Source organism: Mesoplodon densirostris, chromosome 17 (assembly GCF_025265405.1).
Source record: "Mesoplodon densirostris isolate mMesDen1 chromosome 17, mMesDen1 primary haplotype, whole genome shotgun sequence".
In the NCBI taxonomy this organism is placed as follows: Eukaryota; Metazoa; Chordata; class Mammalia; order Artiodactyla; family Ziphiidae; genus Mesoplodon; species Mesoplodon densirostris.
In genome coordinates, this window is record NC_082677.1 from 9,277,763 (window position 1) to 9,298,564 (window position 20,802).

General features: G+C 43.3%; 1 protein-coding gene across 1 annotated transcript in view; it reads left to right on the forward strand.

The window, feature by feature from the left end:
- Positions 1 to 334: 334 nt before the first annotated feature.
- Positions 335 to 20,802, forward strand: part of KL (klotho) — a 52,862-nt gene continuing 32,394 nt past the window's right edge. The window contains exon 1 of the mRNA XM_060080224.1: positions 335 to 1,150. Within this exon, the coding sequence (XP_059936207.1) occupies positions 335 to 1,150 (816 nt within the window). The remainder of the gene's footprint in view (positions 1,151 to 20,802) is intronic.

Here is a 20,802-nt window from a genome sequence, read left to right on the forward strand (position 1 = left end):
TGCCGAATAGAAGGCGGCGCGCAGGGCACTCATGTCTCAGAAACATACCCAGCTGCCCCTGGGAGCAGAGAACAGGTGCATTTTCTCCGAAGTCCGGGAGCGGCGCCCGTTGCACCTTGCCCGCGGTCGCGGCCCTCGCGCGGACTCCCGCTCGCCCTTTGCGCCCCCGCCCCCCCCCCCAATTCGGGGCGGGGAGAGGCGCGGGGCCACGGGTAATTATTGCCGGCGTGGCCCGCCGGAGAAGCGGGGGTGGGCGCGCCGGCGCGGGGCGGGCGGCGCGGCTCTGGCATAAAGGGGCGCGGCGCGGCGTTCCGGCGTCCGGCTCCCGCGCAGCATGCCCGCCCACGCCTCACCGCGCCGCCCGCGTCTGCGGACGCCACCGCTGCTGTTGCTGCTGCTGGCCCTGGGCGGCCGCCGCCTGCGCGCCGAACCCGGCGACGGCGCGCAGACCTGGGCCCGCTTCGCGCGCCCTCCGTCCCCGGGTGCCGCGGGGCTCTTCCACGACACCTTCCCCGACGGCTTCCACTGGGCCGTGGGCAGCGCCGCCTACCAGACGGAGGGCGGCTGGCGGCAGCACGGCAAGGGTGCGTCCATCTGGGACACGTTCACCCACCGCCCTCCGGCGCCTCCAGGCGACGACGCCCCAGTAGCTGTGCTGCCGTCGGGCGCCCCGTCGCTGTCCCCGCCCGCCACCGGGGACGTGGCCAGCGACAGCTACAACAATGTTTTCCGCGACACGGAGGGGCTGCGCGAGCTCGGGGTCACCCACTACCGCTTCTCCATCTCGTGGGCGCGGGTGTTCCCCAATGGCAGCGCCGGTGCCCCCAACCGGGAGGGGCTGCGCTACTACCGGCGTCTGCTGGAGCGGCTGAGGGAGCTGGACGTGCAGCCCGTGGTCACCCTGTACCACTGGGACCTGCCCCAACGCCTGCAGGACGCCTATGGCGGCTGGGCCAACCGCGCCCTAGCGGACCACTTCAGGGATTACGCCGAGCTCTGCTTCCGCCACTTCGGCGGCCAGGTCAAGTACTGGATCACCATCGACAACCCCTACGTGGTGGCCTGGCATGGCTACGCCACCGGGCGCCTGGCCCCCGGCGTCCAGGGCAGCCCGCGGCTCGGGTACCTGGTGGCGCACAACCTCCTTCTGGTGAGTTCGAGGGTCCAGGCGGAGGGCCACGCTGGGGAGAGGGCCACTGGAGACGTGAACCTCCGGGTAGATGAGGCTCCATTTGAGCACATCTGTGAGGTTACCTGGGATTCACACCCGGGGAGGCGGCGGGGGGCGGGTGGGGGGACGAGGGGCGCTGAGAATCTTGGACTTCCTTGGAAAGCGAGGAGTTGGAAATGGGAGGGAAGCCCCCGCCGTGGGAGCGCCTATGATTGCCCTTTTGGGCCCATCGTCAAAAAGAAATTGGAATCAGTTTCTCCTGTGAGAAAAGGGAGCTCCTTTCTCTGCGGGTAGAGGAATTCCTAGAGGTAAGATAGGGAGGAGAACGAGCAGCCACGGGGAGCATGAGAAAAGAAACAAGTTTGTTCGGAAGCCACGCAGATAGCGTTACTCTCTACTAGAATTTGTGGAGATGTCATGAGTTCAGTGTTAATCCAAAAAGATCTGTCTTGCTTGTAGCACAAGTTCACGCTGCGGCAAATTTGAAGGTATTAAAATCGCATCTACTGCAGAGCAGAGTTCAAACTGTCTTTGGATGTTCTTTCTGTGGCAGGATTGAACACTACATCCACCAGCCTTACTTAATCAGCAGGGGTAGGATGACCCCTCATAAAATCTTAAACAAAGCTATCCATAAAATACAGAAACCACTACAGGGTGATACAGATTGGGTCCTACAACAATTGTATTTGCACGATGCTCTCTCCAATAGAAAGGATTCCTCAGGGATGAGATTATTAGCCTGACACAATTGATTTTAACACCCTTGTGCAAAAGGCTTAATAAATTTTGACAGCAGGAAGAATGAATGTGCCATGATAAAGTTGTCCCCCAAATAATTCTTTCTCCTTTTTCTCCTTTACTTAGTGTTGAAGGTTAGGTCTCATCGATTTGAGGGTTCATTTATAATCTCAGTTATTGGTACACTTTGTACTGAATTTTGTATCATGATAGAATATTTTATGGATATGTGCAAACATTTTAATAAAACTGTTTAAATGTATAACTTTTGGCACCACATTTTGGTGACTTGTGGGCCTACTGGAAGACCTATTTTTCTTTAAACATATTTATTGGAGTAGAATTGCTTTACAGTGGTGTGTTAGTTGCTACTGTATAACAAAGTGAATCAGCTTTATGCATACATATATCCCCATATCCCCGCCCTCTTGCGTCTCCCTCCCACCCTCCCTATCCCACCCCTCTAGGTGGTCACAAAGCACCGAGCTATGCTATGCGGCTGCTTCCCACTAGCTAGCTATTACACATTTGGTAGCGTGTATATGTCCATGCCGCTCTCTCACTTCGTCCCAGCTTACCCTTCCCCCTCCCTGTGTCCTCAAGTCCATTTCTACGTCTGTGTCTTTATTCCTGTCCTGCCCCTAGGTTCTTCAGAACCTTTTTTTTTTTTTAAGATGGAAGACCTATTTTTAAATTCAGAATTAAACCACATATTTTGAACAAAGTTAAGATGAAGATCACTTCTACACACTTTAATTGAAGCCATAGATAATTGAGGCAGAACAGTATTGGATTATTGAGTTGACTTACTGCTGGAGCTGCTGGTAATATAATAATGGCTAATTAGATTGTATGTCAGCTCCACAAAACCTGTTGGGTACCACAGGTCATAAAAGAATGTTGGCTTTGTTTCACAAAAAAATTTGTGATTTTAGTGATTCCATATTGATACATATTTTTCATTAAGATACTTTGGAGCAGTGGTAATAAACTTTTTCAGTCTGTCAATCCTTTTAAGGAATCAGAAGACCCTAAATAGCACCTGTTTATGATTGGTGATAGAAAAACTATGGGAAAAACTGGCCCCTCTTTTAAAGAAAACAAGCAAATTTCAGTTCGTACCAGAAACAAGAGATATGTGGACCACCTGAAGGATCTAATAGACCATTCCTGCAAAATTACTACTTTAGATTTAAATCACATGAATTCTGTTTTCAGAATGCATGTAATAAACTCTGTAAATACAGAAGTTATCCATTGTTATAGCCACTTACATGATCATTTCATACATAAGATAAGGAACTGGGCCTGTAGGAGCTTTCTGGTACTCTGGTATTTTATTTTATTTTGATTCTAAGCTACTGATCTTTTTTTTATTGGAGTACAGTTGCTTTACAATATTGTGTTAGTTTCTACTATACAGCAAAGTGAATCAGCTATACGTATACATATATCCCCTCTTTTTGGATTTCCTTCTCATTTAGGTTACTTCAGAGCACTGAGTAGAGTTCCCTGTGTTATATATACTGTAGGTTCTCTTTAGTTATCTATTTTATACATAGTATCAATAGTGTATATATGTCAATCCCGATCTCCCAACTCATCCTACCACCACCCCCTCCCCCTTGGTATCCATACGTTTGTTCTCTATGTCTGTGTCTCTATTTCTGCTTTGTAAATAAGATCTATACCATTTTTTTCAAATTCCACATATATTACTCTGGTATTCTAAATAGTCAACATGCTTTTGGTTCTTGTGTCCACTCTTGGCCGTTTGATTAACTTCCCAGTTATATTTTTGTATCCTTACACAAAAACTTGCCAAACACTAACCATCCTTCCCAGAAATGCAGTGGACTTTGTGTTCATAAGAAATTAGTAACAGGGGGTCAGTTGATTTTGCTGATGCTACAAACATAATTACAGTTGCTGTAAAATATTAATTTTGCTTTCAAATTTCTTTGGTTTGAAATTTAGTCAGTCTTGTATCTTATGAAGAAATAAGTTGTCATGATCAAAAATGGTATCTTTCATTATTTCATATGAGATATTTTCATTCTGATTTCAATACTCTTTCTTGGCATGTGTGTTAGGGGGAGGGGGGAGGGAAGTTTTGATCTTATTTGAAAAGATAAATCATATTCCCCAGATTTTGGTAATGGAACATTTTGGTAATAGAACATTTCAGCTAGGGCTTAGATATTACTGGCAGGGGTCACTGGGCCCGTAGCTTATTCATTTGCGTTTGGGGATATGATGCTTGTGAAGGATAAATCTGGCCAGCACCCCTCCCCTGCCCCATTCTCTGCTGCCACTAATTTACAGGTGGACTAAGGAGACCCCCTGGGGAGACTGGAAATTTGAACACTGCCCCCGCTACCCCGGAGGACAGGAGGCAGGCCAGACAAACTGCAGGATGAATAATGAGGTGGGGAGGCTTTGCTCAGAATGGAGTCTTCGTGGTTTTTTGCGGGTTTCTGGTACTGAGGTAAACCTTAATAAAAATAGCCTCTGTGTGTGTGTATGTGAGAGAGAGACAGAGACAGACTGACAGCCAGAACTGAAAGGAGGATTTCCCTGCAGAGCCCTAGGAATCCAGACTGCTTTGCTCAGGAGTATAACCAGGAAGAAGACACACCTCCTCTCTGACTTGAAGAGGGGCTGCTCTGCCTTCATAGCTCTTGAAAGATGGTTCTTGTTGGCCCCTGAAAAACTAGTGTTAAGGCCTGTAGTTGGGAGTCCAGCTCCAGCGGTGCCTCTGAGTTTTTGTTCTGCCTGTGGGTTTCTGAGAGGACCAGGACCGAGTTGAAGATAAACATGGGCCTCCCAGGGAGTCTTGCAAATGTCTGTAAAGGGAACCTGTGGGAAAAGACAACTTGTTTCACTTAAGGAGGTGGGGCTGGGAGATACTACTTTGGGCATTTCCTGTAGTGCAGACCTGACTGGTATTGAACATCAGTGCTCCTGTCTCAGCTGATCTGTCCACAGCATCTGTCCAGCCACTATTCTCTTTCTTGCTACACTTCCTCAGCTTGGCTTCCAGAACCCAACTGTCTCTCCCTTCTCCTCTCAGCTCACTGGCGATTCGTTGCCAGTTCCCTTTGCTTATTCCTCTTCATCCTGCCTCTAAATACTGGAGTGCCTTGTGCTCCCTCCTGGGACCTCTTCTGAGAGTCGCTCCAAGTGAACCCTTTGAATACTCTATGTCCTGATGACTCCAGATTTTGAGTCTCCAGCCAGAACTTCTGCTCTGAGCTCCAGACTTGCAGTGCCTTCTCCACTTTGATGTCAAATAGGCATGTCACATTTAACATCCAAAAACAAATTCCTGTTTTCCCCATCTCCATTATGGCAGCTTTGCTCTTTCAGTTGGTTGGGCCCCAAACCTTAACTTCTTCCTTTCTCTTACATCTTATATTCAATCCATCAACCAATCCTATAGCTCTACCTACCTTCAAAATGTATACAGAATCCAACCACTTCTCCTTTTATCTATAGCTACAGGTCCAAGCCCCTATCAGATTCTGCCAGCATCAATAGCCTCCTAGCTGATGTCCTTGCTTCTGCACTTGCCCCTTGCAGTTTGCCATGATGGATATTCTCAAGGATATCATTATGTATGAACAAGATAAAGTCCCTCATTTATTAAAATCCCACTTCTTCGAGAGCCAGCTCACATGCTCCCTTTGGCTCCACACTCGAATGCCATCTCTTCCTCCTATGGAATCCCACAATGCTTCACTCTGATGCCTCCTACCATACTTATCCTTTTATTTAATCATTTGCTTCCTTTCACTAGCCAGGTAATTTCGTAAGTGAGGAAACCAGGTTCACTTCATCTATCCTAAAATGCCACCTTGCCCTTGGTAGGTGCTCAGTAAGTGGCTTCTGGCTGCTTAACAGCCTGACTCTGCCTTCATAAACAGATGCTCCTAGGATCTGCTCTCTTCGTCAGTCTTTTTAGCCACTTTCTTATGGGACGGGGGTACTAAATTCTAATCAGATAGTAAGATCAGTAAATATAATGGGGCAGAATCTGGCATTTTTCAGTAAAAATATAAGGTTCATCATTAAATATATGACTCCATTGTAAAAATTTCCAAACAACTGAAAACTATCTACAGTCACTATGCAACATTATTAAAAAGTTTTCAGAATGGGAGGTGGGGAAATTCTCCTGGTTGGCTTTAGGAGCATTTATTGGAAGTGGCTTTGTTATCTGGTTGAGTTTTCATTCCCCAAGTAATAGTGGAGGCAATTTATCTACTACATACATGTTTAAATTGTACATGCTATGTACTTTTGTGAAGCACTTTACCAATTTTCCTCTCATTAAAATGTTTTTGGTACATTGCTGGAATAATCAACTGGGTTGAACGTTAATGTGTTTTATAGACTACTGAATTCAATGGTGTGTTTAATCAGAAATGGTTAGAATATCTCCTGAAGAGCTTGACTCACTCTTCTTTGAATATCTGATTGAACACAGTGTTTTTTGAAGGTCACAGTCAAGTCCAGGAAAAAAATTTACAAATAGGAAAAGAACTAAGAAAATAATTTCAAAATCGTAACAGTGTTTTACAATGTCAGTTATTTCGAGTTGAAGAAAAGAGGGAAATACAGACTACTAAGCATTCAAATAATGCCAGTATACATTTCTTAAGTGCAAAATGAATGAATGCACAACTGTGTTACCTGAATGTGTAGTCAGTCATGAATTTGGCACACAGAAGTCTTCTGAGTTATCTTAATTTTTCAAACAATATGATTGCTCCAAGCCAGAATTTTAAAATTAATTTGTACAAAAAGTGCTTTTCTTTCAATGAATGTTATCTTTTTAAGGCATAAAGGAAATTTTAAGTGTAGGAAGAGAATTAAGTACAAAATAAAATTGGGAGGACAAGAAATAGAGTGGGTAACTAAGAATACATACTGTTACTGAATCCTTCAAGATCCACATCTTCTCAGGAAACTGCAAAGTGATACTTGTAATCTATACTTAAACAGATAGAGCATATAAAAAGTAGATTTTGCTTATCTTGATAGATTCTGGGTACAAAGATAATCTAAAGGATCAGTATAGCTCTTCTCCCTTCTACCTTGGGATAAACTCTTATTTATCCTTCAAAGACTTGACTCAAACACTCCCATTTTGCAATAACAGGCGGAGAGGATCATTTACTCATTTGCGACTCCTTGAGGTCAGAGACTGCATATCATATTTCTTTTTAAATTTTTAGTGCTTATCTCAGTCCTTGGAGCAGAGGAAATATTTGATACAATTTTTTTTTTTTTTCTTTTTGCGGTATGCGGGCCTCTCACTGTTGTGGCCTCTCCCGTTGCGGAGCACAGGCTCCGGACGCGCAGGCTCAGCGGCCATGGCTCACGGGCCCAGCCGCTCCGCGGCATATGGGATCCTCCCAGACCGGGGCACGAACCCGTATCCCCTGCATCGGCAGGCGGACTCTCAACCACTGCGCCACCAGGGAGGCCCTGATACAATTTTTAATGAATGAATAAGTATAGATGTAAAATAATTTTACTTCAATATGTCCTTTTTTTCTTTCTTCTAAATTGAACACCTGCAGTCTGCTTTCTCACCCAGTATCTGGGAAGGAGTTTTAAAAAGTGAGGAAGAACAGGGGAAAACAATTCTGCCCAGATAGGTATGTAACCTTTGCACATTTCCAAGGCAAATAATATCCCCATTTTCATCCCGTGGGCAAAGGAGGAGGGGAACAGGGGAAGGGGGAGAACGTGACCTTGTGAGTGCCTGACCTGGAGGCTGCATCAACTCTTCCACTCACCTCCCATTGGCAGGGCTCAGTCACGTGGTGTAAGGAGCGTGGGAATTACTGTAGCTGCATAGTCATGTGCTCAGCGAATCAGGTGGGAATACATCATTAAGGACAAGCATTCATCTCTCCGACACTGTCCACCTCTCAAATATATTGTGAGAATTAAAACAAAATCATGTATGTCGACATGTTCTGAAAAAAGGAAAGAGCTCTACAAAGGTGAGGTATGAATTTTTATTGTCAATAATAATAAAAGCAAGAGTGCTTGAGAAGTGATCCTCTTGAGCTGTTTAGGTAAAAGGAATTAGACAAATGCTTTAGAAATTGTTGCCTCACTTAACTTCTTCATTCAGTGGGATAGAGTCTTTGCAGTTATTTCAACAGCATTTGACTAAAGATTTTCAAATCAGTTTTGAGATAATTTATTTTATAGAAAACATATTACCAAGTACCTTTTCTTGATGTTTAAAGGAAATATACTAAAATTTATGACTGATATAATTTGATATATTGACTAAAGATAAATATTTAGTGAACTTGCATGACCCCAGTCCGAATAGATTTTTTTTTATTAATAACATTGTTTGAAGTATGGATGTCAGAACATCATCCATGAACCAGTATCATTTATAGTTTGATAAAATACTCAAAATAAACTGAAACCAGTACAGTACATTAAGTTTAAATATAATGGTGAGAAGATATTATTTCCATGTCTATAAGCACACTACTATTTGATAATTAGAATGTTAGAATTAGAAGGCACCAGGGAAACCCCAGGTCAGATTTCTTCTCAGGACCAACTTCTTGCAGTGGTCCTGGGGTTCTGTAGCTTCTGCTCGACTATTTGCAGCAAGAGGAACCCAGCTCCTCTCAAGTTGCCCACTCGATTTTATCTTTTATATTGTTTGGAAACCTGCCTCTGTATGGGACTCACCCTCGGTTTTCTCTGCCTCCCTAAATCTCAAAGAATAAAACAAATTGCTTTTTGACGAGACAGCTTTTCAAATACCTGAAAAGTCCACTATATTCTTCCTAAGTATTTTCTACTTTATTCACACTCATGGCTGCTCCTCCGAGAAGAATTATAAGGAGCTGGCATTTAGTCAGGGCTCCTCTTGGGAGACTGCAATGGGGCAGACAGGAGTGTGGCTGAATTCTGAGAAAGCAAGTGTGACTGTTGAGAGGCCTCTTTATCTTCTGACACTTGAGGAAAAGGTGGGGAGAGAGAAGGAAGAGTTGACCTTTCTGTCTCCCCAAGGGGTGGGTCTTTGAGAAACAGAGCAGAACAGGGATGTCTGTGGAAGCTGCCTGTGTCCATCATCCTTACCAAGGGGCTGCGGACGGTGGAGATGACTGAGGACACCCAAAGTAGGAAGGGCGTTCTGGGCTCTGCGTTCTGGGAACCAGCTGTGCAGCTGGGGCCAGGTGCAGCAATGTGCAGTTCACGCCATAGGATCAGTGCGTGGAGGGGCTGAAGCTCAGGTGGGAGAGGAGGGGAAGGACACAAAGCAGAAGTGAGCCCAGACTCTTTGAAGGCTTCTCTTAAGATTTGATGTGCAGACCAAATTTCAGCTGCCCCAGATGTTCAGGGCACATTTCTTATTCTGGACACCGAATCCTGTCCCTGCCGTCCAAGACTGCATTCGCGGTTTTGGCTGTTACCTCCCTGCGGACTCGGATTAGTTTGCGGTCAGCTAAAACCTCTCAGGCTTTAACATTTTTCCCCATGTGAATTGCTGTTAAGCCAGACTTCCCCGTCATCTCCTTTTGTCACTTTTTTTTTTTTTTCAACCAAGAGGCAGGGAGATGCCTCCTCATTCTTTTTTTTTTTTTTTTTTTTTTATGGCTGTGTTGGGTCTTCGTTTCTGTGCAAGGGCTTTCTCTAGTTGTGGCAAGCAGGGGCCACTCTTCATCGCAGTGCGCAGGCTTCTCACTATCGTGGCCTCTCCCGTTGCGGAGCACAGGCTCCAGACATGCAGGCTCAGTAGTTGTGGCTCACGGGCCTAGTTGCTCCGTGGCATGTGGGATCTTCCCAGACCAGGGCTCGAACCCGTGTCCCCTGCATCGGCAGGTGGACTCTCAACCACTGCGCCACCAGGGAAGCCCTTGTCACTTATTTTTGAACTTTTAATCGTATTAAATTTCATCCTCAGTGTGTAAAGGTGAGAGGAGGATTACCACAGATGGCGGATGCTTCTTAAAAATTGGAAATAACCTAAATATACTAGGGTGATCTGTTAAAGGAATAGCAGTGCACAGATATAGTGGAATAAATAGTATTCGGCCATTAAAAAGTTAATGTACGGTGATTAAAAAGTTGCACATGGTATGTTATTAAGAGAAAAATGCCATATGATATATTATGCTTCTTATATATCTCTGTTGTGTGAATAAGTAGAGAGCACTCTGTAGCTCTTTAGCTGTGCTGAGCTCTCTTCAGCCACTGCCCTTTCCCCCAGCTTCTTTCCTGACATGCCCAAGCCTAGATTTGATATCCCTGCTTTCTGCTTCCGTAAAATCCTGTACTGCCCTTCTAATAATACTTCACACATTTTATTGAAATTATTTGTTTGTCTTTCCCCAAAGACCTCAGCTTTGAGATGCTGGGAGTCATGTTTATCTTGCTTTCCATTTATATCCAGAGCATGAATGGAAGAGTGCACTGGCTCCCCCCGCCCCCTCCCTCCCACATGTGAAAGGGAAAAAGAAAAATGTTAACAGTGGGTTATTTCTGGATAGTGCGATTATGGGTAATTTTTTCTTTCTGATTATCTGGATTTTCTAATTGTTCTATAAGCAAAATGTAATACTTTTGTGATGGAGAAATCGTAAGTGGTGTTTCTGGGAAAAATGGCTGAGTGAATTTACCCATCTAATTTATTTTCCCTCTTGAAACCCTATTAAACTTTAGTAAAGAAACAGTTAAAACAAAGAAGCGGGGGACGGCAAGGCGAGGGAAGGAGCAAAGGAGGGAAGGGTGAGGGAGAAAGACCCACAGTGATGGAGAGAGCAGAATAGTAACAAAAATTTGGAAGCTGAGAAGCAGGTGGGAAAGTATTCCTGACTCAGCGGATCTGAGCAAGCTGACTGCTGAATTGGCTGTGGGAGAAGTCAAGAACCAATCCTACTATTGCAGAATCTTCCAGAGGCTCAGAGAATAGCAAGAGCAGTTACTCTGGAACTGGAGGTGAAGGGAGTGGGTGCTTAAAATGAGAAGAATTGGTTGAAAGCTGTGTAAGAAACAACTAGATTTCTGGGTCTCTTCCCCCAATCCCGCCTGTTGGGCATATGCTGCTTCTACACTCAAGGAGAAAACTCAAAGTGAACTTTCTGGAGAGTATAAAATGGAAAGTGTCTGGACTGAGGGACATCAGGCACAACTGAGGGCATGAGCACCACACTGAAAATAAGGACTAAGTGAACATATGCGACAAGTTTGAGACACCCACCCCTTCCCCAGACCCCTCCTCCACCCCGCCCCCAGCTCTCCTCGCCCACCAGGCTCTCGGAATGTTGGCTGTGACTTCTACTGTCCAGGGAGGGACTGGAAGTGTCTTCTCCAGGGAGTCTGATGAGCTCATGCGGAAAGACCTAAGATGCTGATCCTAAAGGTTCCACAACAGATGGCAGAGACAGATCACTCCACAGTGAAGCTCAAAATCAACACGCCCCACCCACATGCTCAGACCTTCCAGTCAGGGTTTTTGTTTCTCGTTCTTAAACATGAGTAGACAATCAAGAATCAACAGGATCCGAGGAAAGCCTCTAACTTGAAAGATTGAGACCCACCTAAATAAAGAGGGGGAAAAAAAGCAACTTTCTGGGGCAAAAACTTGGAGGAAACTGAGAATATATAAGGAGGAAAAAAAGCAAAAAGAAAAAAAGACTCAGTCAAAAGATATTACAAACTTCTAGTTATAAAATAAGTCATGGGATGTAATGTACAGCATGGTGATTATAGTTAATGCTGTATTGTGTGTTTGAAATTTGCTAAGGGAGTAGATCTTAAAAGTTCTCCTCACGGGCTTCCCTGGTGGCGCAGTGGTTGAGAGTCTGCCTGCCGATGCAGGGGACACGGGTTCGTGCCCTGGTCCAGGAGGATCCCACATGCCGCGGAGTGGCTGGGCCCGTGAGCCATGGCCGCTAAGCCTGCACGTCCGGAGCCTGTGCTCCGCAACGGGAGAGGCCACAACAGTGAGAGGCCCGTGTACCGCAAAAAAAAAAAAAGTTCTCCTCACAAGAAAAAAAATTGTAATGTGTGTGGTGATGAATGTTAACTAGACTTATGGTGGTGATCATTCCATAATAGATACAGATATTAAATTATGTTGTATACCTGAAACTAATATGATTTTATATGTCAATTATATCTCAATAAAGAAAAATAAATTTTAAGAAACTCAGTAAATTCTTAAAGAGTTAGGAGAATATGTTGCATCTAGAAAATAAGAATAGGATAATACAATAAAATAGGTGGGGGAAAGACCAGTTGGAAATTGTTGGAAATTAAATACGTTATAGCAGAAATGAAAAATTTAATAGAAGGATTGGAAAATAAAGGTGATGAAATCTCTCTAAGAACAGGGTAAGAGAGAAAGCCAAGAGATGGACAATAGTGGGGAAAAAAAGTAAGAAAATTGGTGGACCAGCCAGAGATCCAGCATTCAAATAATAGGAGTTCCAGAAAGGGAGGGGTGCAGTAGAGTGTTAGGCCTGGAGCCCCCACTGAACGATGCTTCTCAGTATTCATGACCTGTGTACTTGCCTCCCACATAGACTATGAGCTAGAACAGCATTCCCCAACCTTTTTGGCACCAGGGACCAGTTTTATGGAAGACAAGTTTTCCATGGACTGGGAGGCAGGGTGTTGGGAGAATGGTTCAGGTGGTAATGCGAGCGATGGGGAGCGGCAGATGAAGCTTCGCTCGCTTGCCTGCCGCTCACCACCTGCCATGCGGCCTGGTTCCTAACAGGCGGCGGACCGGTAGCGGTCTGTGGCCTGGGAGTTGGGGACCCATGGGCTAGAACACGTGACTTGTTTGTTCAATGGGGCAGTAGCAAGTGCGGTGCAAGCAAAAGCTTGATAACTGCATTCACACTGGAACTTTTCTTTCTGGGTCGCCCCCTCCTGAAAGTACAGGAGATGAGGGCCTATCTATAGGCTACCAGTGAGACCCTCTGGCTCACATATCTCTCTATAGGGACCCAATACCATATAGCAGGAACCAGTCAATTCCCTTCTCCTCGTAGACACTGGAGTGCCTGAATTATTGCATCTGTAGCAGCATTTCCCTCTACCAGGACATTTTCCCAGGTTACTACTGGTGAAATATTTAGCAATCGGGGCACCATCTTGTGCCAGGGGACTATCCGCCCCCTAAATATCACCCAGAATGGCATTTTCTTTGCCTTCCAGGAAGTGAAGTCTCAATTGTGTTTGGTCTTCTGAGAAGCTAATGTCAAGACAGCATTAGATGTGCAGGACATTTATTGAGGGGAAACAACTGTGAAGTATAAAGGGGATGGAGCTGGAGAAGGCAGATGAGCCTTTAGACCATGATGCATGTCTGACACCTGTGAAAGAGAGTGGGCAGGAAGGCGGATGGGATAGGAAGAGTCTCAGATGTCAGTACAGGTCTAAGAAAGATCCAACCAGGCCAGCGAGGAGTTCTTGAGCCAACATTTCCATTGGACGGCCCATGGCTTGTAGAAATGGGTCTGCCTTAGTACCCCTGCTATATTCAGTCGTACCCCTGCTATATTCAGTCATAAGGGAGTATCCCATGAGAAGCATGGCCTCAGGGCCAATGTAGTGAAGGACCAAAAGGGAAGCGACTGGTGCAAATAGTCAATTATGCTCCTCACAGCAGGAGGACTGAGTGGCACATTTTCCTGGCTACCACAAAGACCAGTGAGTTACGCCATTCAGAAGAAAGGAACGAAAATTTTTTCCAACCAGAATTTATGTATCTACACTATTAGTCATTCAAGAGGGTAGAATAATGAGATTTCAAAGTCTCAAAAAATACGTCTTCCGTGAGTGCTTTATCGGGAAGCTATTGGAAGATACACTCCGTGTAATGTGATATAGACAAGAAGGAAGAAGGCATAGGTTATTCAAAACAGTAGGTCTAACCCAGGAGCATGATGATGAATTGTAGACCCAGGAAATCAACTGTGCAGCAGAGCTAAGAGCAACCGGTCCAGAAGAGGAGAAGATTCCAGAAGTGTGTCTCCAAGAAAATATCGGAGGCTGATGTGACCTTGCAGAAGTTTGTGCTGAGAGGCTATTGGAAAGTGTGGGAAGAATTAGCCACAGGTACAAGGAAAATCGAGGAAGTAAAAAAGCAATGCAATTACTAACTTCAAGAAAAACAAATAAGAAAGGAAACTTAGTCTTAATTACCACATTAGAATGCCCAGCTGTGAGTAATAGTCCTGTTGGCAGAGTAATGTCAGTACTGAATATTAGTTTTTCAAACCAGAACCTGATGTATAACGAAATTGCCTGTGTGAGGGAGTTAAATCCTCATCTACCGTAACAGGAAGTCAGTGGATCATGTCTAAAGCAGGGAAGTGTGGAAACTGTAGATTTCAAGAGACAAAGTCATAAAAGTCAAAGATGGTTACCTCTGGGGAGAAAAGGGGGACAGTGGCAGTGGGGAGTAGGGTGGGAAACTGTGGTTAGTTTTAAGTTGCATAAAAATTAAAAAAAGAAATAATTTTACCATTGCTTTAAAACTTAATTTTGCTAGTTATAGTACATATTTGCAGCATTTCAGCCTGGAGAATTCTTTTTGAATCAAGCTTTGAAGCATTTCCCAATTTTCAAATTAATGCCCTGTGAGTTTTCATTCTTTCAATGATAAAAATGTTGAAAAGAAATAGGGCCGTGAGTAAACCCTGTAGGGTATTGTTGGTCGCCTTCTCCCAAGTTGGCATTTCCCATTAGTTATGTTTCAAACATCTATCAGTGTTTGATTCTTAATAAGAAACCAGTAAATTTTGTTTAATCAATGAACACTCTTAAAATATGGTCCTTCGAGCATTAATTATTCATGTGGCAACAGTACTGTCTGGTATATGTCCTACTTTTCTTCTTCTTGACCCCAAGAATATTCCAAGAAGATCTGGCAATTGTCAAAATTATTACGTAAAGTCTATTGTGTTCCCAGACAAGCTATACAAAACCATAAAAAAATTATTTGGGGGCTAGTTTGGCACTTATTTTATGAATCCATGTTGCCACCTCATTATCTTCTCTTCCTCAGTACTGATGTCTTTTTTTTTTTTAGTTTATTTTAGTTTAGTATAGTTTAGTTTATTTTTTTTTTTACATCTTTATTGGAGTATAATTGCTTAAAAATGGTGGTTAGTTTCTGCTTTATAACAAAGTGAATCAGTTATACATATACATATGTTCCCATATCTCTTCCCTCTTGCGTCTCCCTCCCACCCTCCCTATCCCACCCCTCCAGGCGGTCACAAAGCACTGAGCTGATCTCCCTGTGCTATGCGGCTGCTTCCCACTAGCTATCTACCTTACGTTTGGTAGTGTATATATGTCCATGCCTCTCTTTCGCGTTGTCACAGCTTACCCTTCCCCCTCCCCATATCTTCAAGTCCATTCCATAGTAGGTCTGTGTCTTTATTCCTGTCTTATCCCTAGGTTCTTCATGACATTTTTTTTTCTTCTTAAATTCCATATATATATGTTAGCATATGGTATTTGTCTTTCTCTTTCTGACTTACTTCACTCTGTATGACAGACTGTAGGTCTATCCACCTCATTACAAATAGCTCAATTTCATTTCTTTTTATGGCTGAGTAATACTCCATTGTATATATGTGCCACATCTTCTTTATCAATTCATCTGATGATGGACACTTAGGTTGTTTCCATCTCCGGGCTATTGTGAATAGGGCTGCAATGAACATTTTGGTACATGACTCTTTGAATTATGGTTTTCTCAGGGTATATGCCCCGGAGTGGGATTGCTGGGTCATATGGTAGTTCTATTTTTCGTTTTTTAAGGAACCTCCATACTGTTCTACAGAGTGGCTGTACCAATTCACATTCCCACCAGCAGTGCAAGAGTGTTCCCTTTTCTCCACACCCTCTCCAGCATGTATTGTTTCTAGATTTTTTGATGATGGCCATTCTAACTGGTGTGAGATGATATCTCATTGTAGTTTTGATTTGCATTTCTCTAATGATTAAAGATGTTGAGCATTCTTTCATGTGTTTGTTGGCAGTCTGTATATCTTCTGTGGAGAAATGTCTATTTAGGTCTTCTGCCCATTTTTGGATTGGGTTGTTTGTTTTTTTGTTATTGAGCTGCATGAGCTGCTTATAAATTTTGGAGATTAATCCTTTGTCAGTTGCTTCATTTGCAAATATTTTCTCCCATTCTGAGGGTTGTCTTTTGGTCTTGTTTATGGTTTCCTTTGCTGTGCAAAAGCTTTGAAGTTTCATTAGGTCCCATTTGTTTATCTTTGTTTTTATTTCCATTTCTCTAGCAGGTGGGTCCAAAAGGATCTTGCTGTGATTTATGTCATAGAGTGTTCTGCCTATGTTTTCCTCTAAGAGTTTGATAGTTTCTGGCCTTATATTTAGGTCTTTAATCCATTTTGAGCTTATTTTTGTGTATGGTGTTAGGGAGTGATCTAATCTCATACTTTTATATGTCCCTGTCCAGTTTTCCCAGCACCACTTATTGAAGAGGCTGTCCTTTCTCCACTGTACATTCCTGCCTCCTTTATCAAAGATAAGGTGACCATATGTGCGTGGGTTTCTCTCTGGGCTTTCTATCCTGTTCCATTGATCTATCTATCTGTTTTTGTGCCAGTACCATACTGTCTTGATTACTGTAGCTTTGTAGTATAGTCTGAAGTCAGGGAGCCTGATTCCTCCAGCTCCATTTTTTGTTCTCAAGATTGCTTTGGCTATTCAGGGTCTTTTGTGTTTCCATACAAATTGTGAAAGGTTTTGTTCTAGTTCTGTGAAAAATGCCAGTGGTAGTTTGATAGGGATTGCATTGAATCTGTAGACTGCTTTCCGTAGTAGAGTCATTTTCACAATGTTGATTCTTCCAATCCAAGAACATGGTATATCTCTCCATCTATTTGTATCATCTTTAATTTCTTTCATCAGTGTCTTATAATTTTCTGCATACAGGTCTTTTGTCTCCTTAGGTAGGTTTATTCCTAGATATTTTATTCTTTTTGTTGCAGTGGTAAATGGGAGTGTTTTCTTGATTTCACTTTCAGATTTTTCATCATTAGTGTATAGGAATGCCAGAGGTTTCTGTGCATTAATTTTGTATCCTGCTACTTTATCAAATTCATTAATTAGCTCTAGTAGTTTTCTGGTAATATCTTTAGGCTTCTCTATGTATAGTATCATGTCAGCTGCAAACAGTGACAGCTTTACTTACTCTTTTCCAATTTGGATTCCTTTTATTTCCTTTTCTTCTCTGATTGCTGTGGCTAAAACTTCCAAAACTATGTTGAATAAGAGTGGTGAGAGTGGGCAACCTTGTCTTGTTCCTGATCTTAGTGGAAATGGTTTCAGCTTTTCCCCATTGAGGACGATGTTGGCTGTGGGTTTGTCATATATGGCCTTTATTATGTTGAGGAAAGTTCCCTCTGTGCCTACTTTCTACAGGGTTTTTATCATAAATGGGTGTTTAATTTTGTCAAAAGCTTTCTCTGCATCTATTGAGATGATCATGTGGTTTTTCTCCTTCAGTTTGTTAATATGGTGTATCATGTTGATTGATTTGCGTATATTGAAGAATCCTTGCATTCCTGGAATAAACCCCACTTGATCATGGTGTATGATCCTTTTAGTGTGCTGTTGGATTCTGTTTGCTAGTATTTTGTTGAGGATTTTTGCATCTATGTTCATCAGTGATATTGGCCTGTAGTTTTCTTTCTTTGTGACATCCTTGTCTGGTTTTGGTATCAAGGTGATGGTGGCCTCGTAGAATGAGTTTGGGAGTGTTCCTCCCTCTGCTATATTTTGGAAGAGTTTGAGAAGGATAGGTGTTAGCTCTTCTCTAAATGATTGATAGAATTCACCTGTGAAGCCATCTGGTCCTGGGCTTTTGTTTGTTGGAAGATTTTTAATCACAGTTTCAATTTCCGTGCTTTGATTGGTCTGTTCATATTTTCTATTTCTACCTGATTCAGTCTTGGCAGGTTGTGCATTTCTAAGAATTTGTCCATTTCTTCCAGGTTGTCCCTTTTATTGGCATAGAGTTTCTTGTAGTAATCTCTCATGATCTTTTGTATTTCTGCAGTGTCAGTTGTTACTTCTCCTTTTTCATTTCTAATTCTATTGATTTGAGTCTTCTCCCTTTTTTTCTTGATGAGTCTGGCTAATGGTTTATCAATCTTGTTTATCTTCTCAAAGAACCAGCTTTTAGTTTTATTGATCTTTGCTATCGTTTCTTTCATTTCTTTTTCATTTATTTCTGATCTGAGCTAACTTTAGGGTTTTTTTGTTCTTCTTTCTCTGATTGCTTTAGGTGCAAGGTTAGGTTGTTTATTCGAGATGTTTCCTGTTTCTTAAGGTAGGATTGTATTGCTATAAACTTCTCTCTTAGAACTGCTTTTGCTGCATCCCATAGATTTTGGGTCGTCGTGTCTCCATTGCCATTTCTTTCTAGGTATTTTTTTATTTCCTCTTTGATTTCTTCAGTGATCACTTCGTTATTAAGTAGTGTATTGTTTAGCCTCTGTGTATTTGTATTTTTTTTTTTCTTTTTTCTTTTTGCGGTATGCGGGCCTTTCACTGTTGTGGCCTCTCCCGTTGCGGAGCACAGGCTCCGGATGCGCAGGCCCAGCGGCCATGGCTCACGGGCCCAGCCGCTCCGCGGCATATGGGATCCTCCCAGACCGGGGCACGAACCCGTATCCCCTGCATCGGCAGGCGGACTCTCAACCACTGCGCCACCAGGGAGGCTCTATTTGTATTTTTTACAGACCTTTTCCTGTAATTGATATCTAGTCTCATAGCATTGTGGTTGGAAAAGATACTTGATACAATTTCAATTTTCTTAAATTTACCAAGGCTTGATTTGTGACCCAAAATATGATCTATCCTGGATAATGTTCCATGAGCACTTGAGAAAAATGTGTATTCTGTTGTTTTTGGATGGAATGTCCTATAAATATCAATTAAGTCCACCTTGTTAATGTATCATTTAAAGCTTGTGTTTCCTTATTTATTTTCATTTTGGATGATCTGTCCATTGGTGAAAGTGGGGTGTTAAAGTCCCCTACTATGAATGTGTTACTGTCGATTTCCCCTTTTATGGCTGTTAATACTTGCCTTATGTATTGAGATGCTCCTATGTTGAGTGCATAAATATTTACAATTGTTATATCTTCTTCTTGGATCGATCCCTTGATCATTATGTAGTGTCCTTCTTTGTCTCTTCTAATAGTCTTTATTTTATTTTATTTTATTTTATTTTTTTTTTTTTTCTTTTTGCGGTATGTGGGCCTCTCACTGTTGTGGCCTCTCCCGTTGCGGAGCACAGGCTCCGGATGCGCAGGCCCAGCGGCCATGGTTCACGGGCCCAACCGCTCCGCGGCATATGGGATCCTCCCAGACCGGGGCACGAACCCGTATCCCCTGCATCGGCAGGCGGACTCTCAACCACTTGCTCCACCAGGGAGGCCCTAATAGTCTTTATTTTAAAGTCTATTTTGTCTGATATGAGAATTGCTACTCCAGCTTTCTTTTGGTTTCCATTTGCATGGAATATCTTTTTCCATCCTCTTACTTTCAGTCTGTATGTGTCTCTAGGTCTGAAGTGGGTCTCTTGTAGACAGCATGTATATGGGTCTTGTTTTTGTATCCATTCAGCCAATCTGTGTCTTTTGGTGGGAGCATATAGTCCATTTACATTTAAGGTAATTATCAATACGTATGTTCCTATTCCCATTTTCTTAATTGTTTTGGGTTCGTTATTGTAGGTCTTTTCCTTCTGTTGTGTTTCTTGCCTAGAGAAGTTCCTTTAGCATTTGTTGTAAAGCTGGTTTGTTGGTACTGAACTCTCTCAGCTTTTGCTTGTCTGTAAAGGTTTTAATTTCTCCATCAAATCTGAATGAGATCCTTGCTGGGTAGAGTAATCTTGGTTGCAGGTTTTTCTCCTTCATCACTTTATTTTTATTTATTTATTTTTTTGCGGTATGCGGGCCTCTCACTGTTGTGGCCTCTCCCGTTGCGGAGCACGGACTCCAGACGCGCAGGCTCAGCGGCCATGGCTCACGGGCCCAGCTGCTCTGCAGCACGTGGGATCTCCCCCAGACCGGGGCACGAACCCGCGTCCCCTGCATTGGCAGGCGGACTCTCAACCACTGCGCCACCAGGGAAGCCCTCCTTCATCACTTTAAATATATCCTGCCAGTCCCTTCTGGCTTGCAGAGTTTCTGCTGAAAGATCAGCTGTTAACCTTATGGGGATTACCTTGTGTGTTATTTATTGTTTTTCCCTTGCTGCTTTTTTTTTTTTTTTTTTTTTTTTTTCTTTTTGCGGTATGTGGGCCTCTCACTGTTGTGGCCTCTCCCGTTGCGGAGCACAGGCTCCGGATGCGCAGGCCCAGCGTCCATGGCTCACGGGCCCAGCCGCTCCGCGGCATATGGGATCCTCCCAGACCGGGGCACGAACCCGTATCCCCTGCATCGGCAGGCGGACTCTTAACCACTGCGCCACCAGGGAGGCCCTCCCTTGCTGCTTTTAATATGTTTTCTTTGTATTTAATTTTTGACAATTTGATTAATATGTGTCTTGGTGTATTTCTCCTTGGATTTATCCTGTATGGGACTCTCTGTGCCTCCTGGACTTGATTAACTATTTCCTTTCCCATATTAGGGAAGTTTTCAACTATAATCTCTTCAAATATTTTCTCAGTCCCTTTCTTTTTCTCTTCCTCTTCTGGAACCCCTATAATTCGAATGTTGGTGCATTTAATGTTGTCCCAGAGGTCTCTGAGACTGTCCTCAGTTCTTTTCATTCTTTTTCCTTTCTTCTGCTGTGCAGTAGTTATTTCCACTATTTTATCTTCCACATCACTT